Source organism: Scomber japonicus, chromosome 5, assembly GCF_027409825.1.
Source record: "Scomber japonicus isolate fScoJap1 chromosome 5, fScoJap1.pri, whole genome shotgun sequence".
Lineage (NCBI taxonomy): Eukaryota > Metazoa > Chordata > Actinopteri > Scombriformes > Scombridae > Scomber > Scomber japonicus.
Window position 1 is genome coordinate 7,196,006 of NC_070582.1, and position 11,293 is coordinate 7,207,298.

The 11,293-nt window shown below is 39.2% G+C and overlaps 1 protein-coding gene across 1 annotated transcript; it reads right to left on the reverse strand.

The window, feature by feature from the left end:
• Positions 1 to 6,072: 6,072 nt before the first annotated feature.
• Positions 6,073 to 10,852, reverse strand: alx1 (ALX homeobox 1). Its single transcript, XM_053319534.1, has 4 exons — positions 10,663 to 10,852; positions 9,923 to 10,227; positions 9,411 to 9,539; positions 6,073 to 6,414 (listed from the first exon to the last, which is right to left on the reverse strand). The coding sequence occupies exons 1-4, from the start codon at positions 10,850 to 10,852 to the stop codon at positions 6,073 to 6,075; spliced, it is 966 nt and encodes a 321-aa protein (XP_053175509.1).
• Between the last annotated feature and the right edge of the window lie 441 nt (positions 10,853 to 11,293).

The following is an 11,293-nucleotide window of genomic DNA, read 5'->3' on the forward strand; positions in this document are numbered from 1 at the left end:
TCTTTCCTCCCTTCCTCCTGTCCTTCCTTGACCTGAGGACAACAGGAGACTGATTATTCTGGGAAATAGGAATAAATTCACCCAACAATCTTCAGGAGATATCTGGAGAAGTAATATATGAGGTAGGGGTGTTATAGAAGCTTAGATACCTTTAACCTTTTCTACAAAATAAAGTAAAAAGTCTTCAACAGACGAGGCCGAAACTGTTGAAGGAGCAGGATTTCTCTCATATGAAGGAGGTGGACTTTTCTTCCACCTTCATTCGGCTCTTCTACTATCATCACATAACCAAGCTGATAGATGTGAGTCAGGCCTTATCCTTGCCCTAATGGGAGCAATGTAATCTAAAACATTAAACTGATCAACCAGGTCATTTACATCATGAAATCTAGTTAAGCTGCTACACTGAGATGAAATAATCAGCAGATCTCTCATTAAGGATGTGAGAGTAAACTGTATGTTTTGGGGAAGGAGCAGCTACTTGAGGGGGGAATATTGAATAAGACAATTTTATGAGCATAGACCAAATATTTTAAGAGGAGGGGATTAACAGATAAACCCACAGTAGAAAAAACAAATGAAGAAATGTGTGGAATGTGATACATGCTGTTTTAGGTTCAAATTCACAAAGCTATTAGTATGATGTCGTCCAAATGAATACTAAAATCTCCAACCAATAAGAGTTGGTCATAGCTAAGAACAACAGAGAGTAGCTAATGTTGGGTTTAAGAGGATGATAAATAACAATACAGCAGAGATGAGTATCACAGCTGACTTTGAACATCAGCATTTCAAAGCATGTCGGTTTCTTCACTGAGATGAAGCTACAGACCCACAGCAAGGACACCTCCAATGTCCAATGAGTCTGGGGCAATTAAAAAAAAACATATAGCTGGGGGGTCAAAGCAAAATAACTGATGTCACTAGACCTAAGCCAGGTCTTTGTTATTTAAAAAAAGAAGAAAATCCAAATTGTAGGTTGTAATAAAAATGTCTAATTTGCTAAAGACCATTTATGAGGCCTAAATCTAAATCTTTCTGATTAACCCTCCTGTTGTCCTCGAGTCAAGGAAGGAAGTTAGGAAGGGAGGAAGAAGGAAGGAAAGGAGGAAGGAAGGGAGAAAGAAGGAAGGAAAGGAGGGAGGTAGGGATGGAGGAAAGAAGGAAGGAAGGAAGGAAGGGAGGAAGGAGGGGAGGAAGGAAAGAGAGAAGGAGGGAGGGAGGAAAGGAAAGGAAAGGAAAGGAAAGGAAGGAAGGGAGGAAGGTAGGAAGGAAGGAAGGAGGGAGGGAGGAAGGAAGGAAGGAAGGAAGGAAGGAGGGACAGGAGGAAAGAAGGAAGGGAGGAAAGAAAGAAAGAACAGTCAAAACAGACAGGCTCAATGTGACCCGGGAGGACGACACGAAGGTTAACCATTGGATCTGTGTTATTGACAGAAGGTCTCATACTTGAAAGCTGCGGTTTGAAAGCAATGGGATTATATAATGGTCATTATATAAATATCAGAGTACCTTTAAGTCTTCTGAGGCAGATCCAAGTCAAATCTGAGTATGCAACTATAACTAATTACTGACATATTATTACATCTATTGACCTATTTTTTAGTAGATGCATTAGGGGGCTTTAACCACTTAACGCACGCTGTTCCATCAACGGGACGGGACGGATGTTAGGAGGTAGCCACAAGTTCTTCTGGATGTTTTAAACACCAACCCTTAAACATATATATTCATGCCGTACATCGTTGGAAAGCTTAGATTATCCCGATTCATTCAAGACCACTCACGACTTATATGGTTGCTCACAGCCGTAATAGTATTAGCGATTAGCTCGGCTAGCCCCTGAGCTAAGTAAGAAAAGCTATAATGCTACATACCTTCAAAGTCTTCCCTTTATCCACAACGACCATCTTATGACTCAGCACTTTCTGTACAGCTCGCCAAGTATCCATTCTTGTGAAATATGAAATCCGTTTCCATAAAACCGAAATACTTTCCTCAATATGTCCATGTATTTAGTCCAACACGTAACGTAATAACACAAATAACAAACCACATACGGTCCGTTTACGTCATTTCCTGACCTGCGCGTCCATCTCAGAGTACACGTGACTAGACGTTTACGACCGTGAGCCATGACACTAAGCTATCATGTTTGGCTGTCCATAAACAAACTCCAAGCGTAACCGGCGTGCGCCCGGTGCGTAAAAGAGTTGAACCATATACCATTACGCACTCGGCATTTTGGTACACGGTTGGTTCTTCTTCGACTTAACATATGACTTATACCAAAATAAACAGATAGATAGATAGATAGATAGATAGATAGATAGATAGATGGTTAAAATATGGTTATATGTAATAATAATAATAATAATGGTAATAATAATAATAATAATAATAATATGGCGTCAGCTTTCATTAGAGACCAAGATTTTGATTGTAGGCAAAGGGGATGTGAAGTTATAGGTGTTTGATTGTGGTTATACAGCTTTGGTAACCAAGTGTCTATTTGGAGTCTCCAAAAAGGACCTAAGGAAAACGCATGGACATACCTGTTGAAAAATAACATCAAAAATAATATCATCTTTTGGTCTTTTGACTCCAAATTTGGACTGCATGAAGCCAAGACCTGTGGCTTTGGCCTCATTGTGTCTATATCCTGCTGAGAGGTCCCTGAATGTCTGTACACATGTCATTGTAAAGGCAAACCTATGGGCGAGTAAACAACCCCATCATTGTAACCTCTGCCACTCTTTGTCAGTAAGTCACAGAATCACACAGACACTTTTACAAGAATCCTGAGAGTGTTTCCTTTCCAATGATACCAGACACATCTCTGAGTCTCAAACTATGCGGGATCTGTGCTGCTCACAACTTGGGCATGTCGTTTAGGCTAACAGCATAAAATACAGGGGCGTGTGTTAAGTGGTTAATTATTTTAATTGTTTACTACAACTCTGCAGAAAAAGTCTCATCATGTTGAGTCCCATTCTGTACCTCTGTTCTGACCTTTGAACCCACCTATCAAGGCCGAAGAAGACATTGTTATATTTTATATTTTTAGCCAATAAATGAACACTATGCTATGATGATTTAACAAAGTCGCACAAACCAAGAACAGCTTGTCTCATAGTTCATCGTAAACCAATCCAACAACAATATATGGAGAAAATCAACATGGCCAATATCAGGTTTTCAGACTTGTATATATATAATGCTACTGGATTTAGCAAACAGGTACGCCCCAAAAAACACATTCCTGTATGATCATTTACCTCATTGTTTAAATTGTTGCTGTTCAAATGTAAATGTGAACAAGGAGACAACAGGCTGCATAATTTAGATGTTAATTTTAACGTAGCTTTATAAATATCATATCAGACTTTTTTCGTCAAGATGCTGTAAATGTCTGATTTGTGAAGAAACACCTCACTGCAACATGGAGGAGGAACACAACCAACATTGTTTCCATGGACATTTGGGGATCAAAGCCTCCGTGTTATGATGCTTGCAGATAAGGTACTTGGCTCTGTGCTTTTGAATGGCAGCAACCAGGAAGTAGCCCAGAGGAAACAAGCTTGTTTTTAAACCGAAGCATCTGATACAAGTTACAGCTCTAATTGAATCAAGCCCACCGTTCCTATAGCGAGGGTTTCCCTGAGATGCTATCCACCGCCGACTGTGATCTCAGAGCAAAAACAAAAGGATGACGTCAGCGAGGAAACAGAAGAGAAAGAAGAAGGCATGCTCCTAATTACATGACAGTGTGATACATTCAAGAACAAGGACTGCATGTTTTTTAGGAGGGACATTTATTATATCGGCACGGATGGAAACTACTACTATTGATGAATGAAGAGGTGAACTAATGAGTTTAAAGGAAGTGTTCGTGCTTTTGGGTGTAGTGCAGAAACAATGAATCAATAATAAATGAGTCATCTGACAATAAAATCATCAAATAACTTAGATATTAGTTTAAAATATGTCCCTTGTGTCCCATTAAAAAACAAAAATCCAAAACATTGATTATTTGCAGCTTCTCATATTGAAGATTTATTGTGTTTGTCTGATTTATTAAATTGGAAATTGAACATTTTTTGTATTTTGAACTGTTGGTGAAAATAAGACACTATGTGAAGACACCAGTGTGGTTTAATGATGGACATTTAACAGCATTTCATGATGTTTTTTAAACCAATAAAAGATGAACCGAATAATCGAAACTGACAGAATTAATATTTAAATGAATAATTAGTTATAACCATACAGCAGTAGCATATATTTGGTGTAGTTGAAATTATAGCTATTGAAACTGTAGTAATACTTGATAAACCTTGATATATTATCATAGGATTTTAAAGGCTGGTATTATTCTATATTTTCCTTTCCTATTGTGAGCTAACGATGAAAAGAAAAGCCCATTGCTTCCTACTGAATCCATACATCTTTTAAAATGAGGCACAAATATATGGTTTGCTTATTTGAACAAAGCTTCACTAATGATCTAAAACAGCTGGATACTGTAGTTTTTATCAAATACTACTCAAACAGGAGTAAACTATGCTTATCTATGCTTATGTTGCAGCTGCAAATTAATACAAATTAGGAATAGCTGGAATGAGTTTTTACAGCTGGAGGAGGGTGTATGTGGGACCGAGTCAAAATAAACTGAGTGTGTGTGTGTTGATGGTAATGAAGGAAGATGTCACCCGGTGTAACAGAGTGGCACATTGCATTTTTTTTTTTAATAGTTTTTGGACAACGATGGAGCTTTTTGGCACAGAGGATTGGACTATCGCTAACACAAGCAGAGTCCTTGTTAAGATCAGTTTATTTAAGTTTTTGTTTTTTTAACGAGCTTTGTTTAAAAAAAAAAGAGAAAAAAATATAGACTATCACAGGCTTTGTAATTTTAAAATAAAGTGCAGTCATATCAGAATCAAGTGACATTCATTTATTATGCTTTCACCAGATAAATTTATAACACAATACACAATTTTTTTCAAACCCTGCCTGCGTTGTGTACCTGTGATACACAACGCAGGCAGACAACGACGATTACAGAGCTTTGCTGCAAAGCACACGGACACGTTAGTTACGTCAAGTCAGTTTATTTTTCTGCTCTGCTCATCCTCAGTCCTGAGCTGGAACGAGGGAGGAAGATGAGAGGCGCAGGTTTAAAAAAAAAAAAACACAACTTATTCACAGTGCTTAGAAATACTGTAGTGGTTTGGGACCCCCTCCCTCTGGATCCACGTGTATCCACAATGGGGATTGAATCCCACTAGAGCCTTTTTTAGTCTTTTCCTGTTTCACTTTCACCTCTCTTTCTTGTCTCGGTAAAGAAGAAGAAACACAGAGGAGTGGCTGACCTCCGTTAAAAAAAAAGACAACATAGAAAGCTTATTGACACCACCACAGCCCCTCACCTCTGCAGGTCACGAGGGTTCATCAAACATCTGGTCTAACCAGAGAGGACGACATTTTGTGGACTGTAAAACAATGCACTGGATATTACCCTGAAAGGTTTGACTGATATGAATGTATTGCTTTGGTTGAGCTACATGAAGGCACCTCCCTATTTCCAAAAAAAATTTAAAAAGTGTCTCTGAAAGCATGATTGTCTCAGTATTGAATGACAGTAGCATGAATCTGCCTATCACTGGAAACGCAGCTGATTGTCACATGACTTTGTATTTAAACTGTTTGTTGCTAACATGAGCTAAGAGAGTAACTCATTTTAGAAGCTTTTAGAATAAGTAGAGGACCACTAACTTTTCCATTTCCATTTCCACCCTCTATACTTTACTACATGTTTTATCAGTCTAGAGTTTGATGTGATGCATGAATCTAAATATCAAGGCGGTGTGATTGTGAGAATGATCATATCGATCTATGGCTGACATCTGCTCTGAAGGCCACCGAGCTGTAGTTAGATCTGTGCTGCGGGTGAAAAAAAACAAAACAGCTTTTTCTAAAATTATTTCAGACTCTGCGTAATCCATACACTGGAAATTTAAAACATTTTTCCACACATTATCCAGACTTTCCAGACATGCACAGGAACCTTGATCACATGGCCCAGGAGATGTTGGCCGTGTGCTCCTTGGCCTTCATGCGCAGGACGGCGATGCTGGACGAACGCCTCTCGAACTCGGGCTTGGTCTCGAAGGCGTGGTGGCCGTTGGAGGTCGGCGTGAGGAGGGAGTCCGCGCTGAAGAAGTTGTTGAGGGACACGTGGCCAAACTGGTTCTGCTGGTTGGGGAAGCCCACGTAGCCGTGGTCGGCGGCGCCGGCGGCCGAGCGGGGGGAGTGCGAGTAGGAAGTGACGCAGGGAGGGGAGCCTCGGGGAAGCATGCAGGGAGATACCACGGAGCCGCCGGCTGAAGGGCTGGGCCACAGGTTGTTAGGGATCTGTTGGGAGAAGGATGGAGTGAGACACTGGAGACAAAAACGTTCATGTCATGAGGATAAAAAAAGTTACATTAGATTAATTAAACTTATTATGTATCTTTAAAGCTAGGTGAAACTTAAAAGATTTGAATTAACTTTATAGACGGATGGATTTAGGCCTACATATACATTTAGCAGTCGCTCTACTTTTTTAAACCTCGGCATCCCTTCATGAGATTTTTTTTTTTGCCATAGGATCCCTCTTTACTGCTGGACACCTGAAAAACTGCATTACTATGACAACCAGCAACAGTGAATCATCATTAGCTGAAGTGTTATTGCCTATTAAACATTTATTATAGAGTGATTACAACATGTTTACTTCTTCATTTGCTCCAATATATTTGAAAACACATCATAGCACATAATTAACATGATGAAATGATACTAAAAAATGCAGAATTGATGTAAAATGATTTTTGCAGCATCCTTGGACTGTCCTCAGGGCACCCCAGGGAGCCACAGCGCACACTTTGGAAACTTCTGCTTTATAGAAAAGTTTATGTCTTACATGCTGCACTGATAATAACAATAAAAATATAGGACATAAATCTTATATTCTATCTCTATTCACTGCTGCAATCCAACTGAACTATCATGAAGCTACAGGAATCACCAGCAGAGAAGAAGAATAAACAAAACTTAAAGTATAGATGTAAAAGATTATTGCTGCGGCTTTTGAGTGAAGCTGTAACTGTTCAAATTGAGTATTTTGGTCAAAATGCACATTTCTTAAACACACAGTAAAATCTTTGGTGGGGTTTTCCTTCATCCCGCAAAACAAAAGCATGTTTTCTCACTTAACTCTAGTGGTATCCACTTTTATTTGTCCAGATATCTATTTCTCACATTTCTGCCTTCACCCCAGTAAAATGAAGGTGAAAGGAGTTGTGTTTCTGGTGCTTTAAATATTGAAAAAAAAAATACACTGAATGAATTCAACAGAAACATGCCTTCGACTAAAGAAATAACTTGTATGGAAACTGTTAACATCATGTTTTGTGGATTTTCTAGAGAGGGAGAGAGAGAGAGAGAGAGAGAGAGAGAGAGAGAGGGAGAGAGAGAGAGAGAGATTCACCTACATTGTTATAAGTTTGCAGCTCAGAGACAGATATTTGAAAACCTGGATAAATGACACAAAAATGCAATAATCTACACGATAAAGTATCACTAGAGAGAGAGAGAGAAAAAGAGAGAGAGAGAGAGGGGAAAAAAGAGTATGTTTTTTTAAGTGAACCAACTTTCTATGCATCAATATCTAAAAAAAAAAAAGATCCAAATAATGCCAAACACACAAGGCGTCTTATAATTCTGGACTTTCCATATTTTTAGAGTTGGCATTTTACTGGACTGTCAAAGAGCGGACTGGACAGAGACGACAGAGAGCAGACATGAACCCATCTGGACAGCACACAGTCAACACCACATTGACTGATATTCAAGGCAGGAGCTCCAGTCCACAGAGTCCACAGAGCTACAGTACAGGAAGCATGTCCGTCTTTAAACGTAAAATTACAGTCTTCACTGACAGATCGCAGTCAAATGACTTCATTCACTTGCCAGTGACGCCAATATTTCAAACTGGGAGGAGAAGCCAAGACAAGTAAGCATGTGAGTAGCATCCTAAAATTGTTTCGGGTCAAAATTTAGAGCAACTGTAGCTTTCTTCACCACGTCATATCAAGAAAGTACATTTTAAACACATACACGCACCTAAATTGTTCCCTAAATTAAATATGACTGCAATAAAATTCAGAAAATCTTTAAAAGTATATAAACTGTGCTGTTGCTATGCACGGGACACCTTTTGCCAAAAGTACAAAGTATTTCACTGCACACCACAAACCAATTGTGGTTTTTGGTAATGAGTAAAAGTCTGATCTGACAGAGAGATAAACTCCATTTCTGTAGCACGAAAATGTGGTTGTAGCATGAGAGTCAGCTTGGCCAATCATCTGTTTTTGCCTTCCTGACAACATGTGCCATCGATAAGCAGGACTTCAAGTCTTTGCCTAAAAAGAAAATGGCCAACAATTGTCAACAAAACAAAACCAAACCCTTTAAAACCCACAAAAATGCAATCCGTGTCCACTGTGTTTAGGGAGACAAAAACACCCACTGCCAACACAGTTACATGTAGCAAAAGGAGGAAAAAAAAAAACAAGGATCGTCCATTTAATGACAGTAATCTGGATCAGCTGTATGAACGGGCATGGCTGATATCCAGAGGTATCTATCAGAAACATGTGTGAGGAAAATACGAGACAGTCCAACAGATTTCTGACCTGGTCTTGGTCTGCCAGGGCATAGCAGAGCTGTTACTGTGACTTTTACTGCTTTTATACAACTCTCCTTTGACTACAATAAAGCTGCTTTCTGTGAGCACTGCCTCTTACATATTTCCATCTCTGGAAAACCTTAAAAAAACCTCTACACATTTTTTTTTTTTTTGTGTGTGTGTGTGGAGGCCTCATCTCAGTTTTTTGATAGGAAACACCTACAAGAAAAAAGGACAAACTGACACTATTTGTCTCCTCTCACCTCTTCTTGTACTTGACCTTTGTCCAAACTGCAAGATAAATGTTCAGCTAACATGAAATCTGATATAAGGTCATTAATTCAGCCGTGACACCTCACAGCCTCTAATCAGTGTGTCCAACCTCTTATCTGAAGATGGGTTTCATAATTAGTGATTAATAGAGCAACAATGACAGCCTACTGATTTATGCAGATGAGAGCATGATTTTTGTACTGTTGCATACATGAAGTGAGTATTTGCAGAAGAGAGGAAGAAGAAAGATGAAGGTCGGGGAGATCAGAGGCCGCTGTGAGTATTACGCACCACCGGAGTCTGAGCTAACACATAGCTTTAAATTCCCTTTATTTATTTGGCATCTATAATATTTTAGAGATACTTTAAATGTGAAGAGGTGTTTGGGGAGGGGGGAAAAACGTACCTGTGTGTAGCTGTCCGTTCTTGGTAACACGGATAAATCGTAAGTGGCTGCAAAGTGAGTTTTGGCTTGTTGGATTTGTCCGTAGCGCTCTCTTTTCCTCCACTTTGCTCTTCTGTTCTGAAACCAAACCTGGAAGGATAAAAAAAAAGGAGTAAATAATATGAAACCAAAATAAAAATGAAGCCAATTTTAAAAGTTTTTTTTACAAGATTTTAGATGGAGAAAAAATACAGGCCTTCAAGATTCAAGAGTATACACAAAATCTGGTTTAAAATTAATTAAACATATTTTGGAGACCCTTGTGCAATGACAAAGAAGAGGATTGACTCCTGTAATATTAATTATTGGACATATTACTGTGATTGTTTTTAACATAAGCACCAATGGTTTTACGCAATTTTACGCAACGCAGCGTATTTCACCCCTCCTATATTTCTTTTAAAATTCTTCTATCCCTAATAATAAAGCTCCTAATAAAGATAAAACATTAGAGTCCGCTGATAAACTTGTACCTGCACTCTGGCCTCTGTTAATTCCGTCCTCATGGCCAGCTGTTCCCTCACATAAACATCTGGATAGTGAGTTTTCTGAAAGACTTTCTCCAGCTCCTCCAGCTGCGCGCTGGTAAAGGTCGTCCGGTGTCTCCTCTTCTTGCTGCTGGACACATTACTGTCGCACTTGTCTCCCATGTCGTCCAAATCCGTTTTCTCCTGTCCGGTTGTGACCGGAGACGAACGCAGAGTGCAACAATTATCCATCGACCTGCCGAGGTCCGAGTGCAAAGTGTCGTCGTCTGTTTTTGGCACACCGTAATTGGCTAAAGTGAGCAAATACACAAAGGTAGAAATGGATGATAATGCATTTTAAACTTTGATATTATATTATAACACAGCACATTAGAGACTACAATATAAATATGTGGGTTGCAAATTAGTGTGTGGCCCAATTAACCTTTGAGACAATTTATTAACATCAATTCAGTTTTGCTTATAGGCCTACTAAAATAAACTGTGTGGAATAATTCAAAAAATAACAACAAACTTCTGCAAATTTCAACAATGTTGGATGTAAAATAAAAAAAAAAGAAAGAAAAAGAAGAATCACAATCAATGAGTGAAAGTTTTGGAAAGGATTTCAAAGTGAAAGTTGTTTTGTTATTATTCTAAATCTTTCTTATATTATCACACAGATGCACAACAACTCATATCAAACTGCAGTGTTCACGCTTTCTTTTTTTCTTTTTTTTACGCACCGTTTTGGTCTCCGCAGGGCGAGGACCGGTGTTCGCTACTCTGAAGCCCGAAGGCCTGCACACATTTCGGGGGAGACTTGCTGAAGTACTGCGCGCTGTCCAGACTCTCGATGACTTGATCCATGTAGTAATCGCTGGCCTTCATCGCTTGGCTTTTCAAGGCAAACTTATCCTCCATGTACTCCATCATCATCGCCAAACTCCGCTTTGCTTTTTTAATCAAATGTCACCATAAAAAAAAAGAAGAAGAAGAAAAAGAAGGGAAAAAAAGACACTAATCGCCGTCGCGCACCGATGAACGGAGCAGTCCCCTCGTAATGCAATAATTCGCCAATGGAGTTAATTTGCTCTGTCTTGAAGGCAACAACGTCTTTATAGCCCCAAAGAGAATGAGATCCTTAAAGAGCCTCCCCTCCTCTCTCTCTCTGAATATGAAGCAGCAGCAGCAGCAGCAACTCCTCCCACGCCCTGAATCCAAACCAAACAGCAGTTTAAAGTGATTTTAGACCCACAACGACTCTGAGAGGAGACAATCAAAACTGACTTTAATTTACAGCCTGTTTAGACTTTCACAATGAGGCAATCATTTATCTGCAGCTGCAAGTTGTGACTACAAATGGGATTTAATAGA

What these genes read in the sequence shown, in the direction of transcription:
- alx1 (XM_053319534.1), bottom strand. Translation starts at nt 10,852, where the DNA reads ATGATGGAGTACATGGAGGATAAGTTTGCCTTGAAAAGCCAAGCGATG. An exon ending in GCCCTGCGGAGACCAAAACG is followed by an intron (nt 10,228 to 10,662) that starts GTGCGTAAAAAA and finishes TGCTCACTTTAG; the next exon opens with CCAATTACGGTGTGCCAAAA. An exon ending in TAACAGAGGCCAGAGTGCAG is followed by an intron (nt 9,540 to 9,922) that starts GTACAAGTTTAT and finishes TTATCCTTCCAG; the next exon opens with GTTTGGTTTCAGAACAGAAG.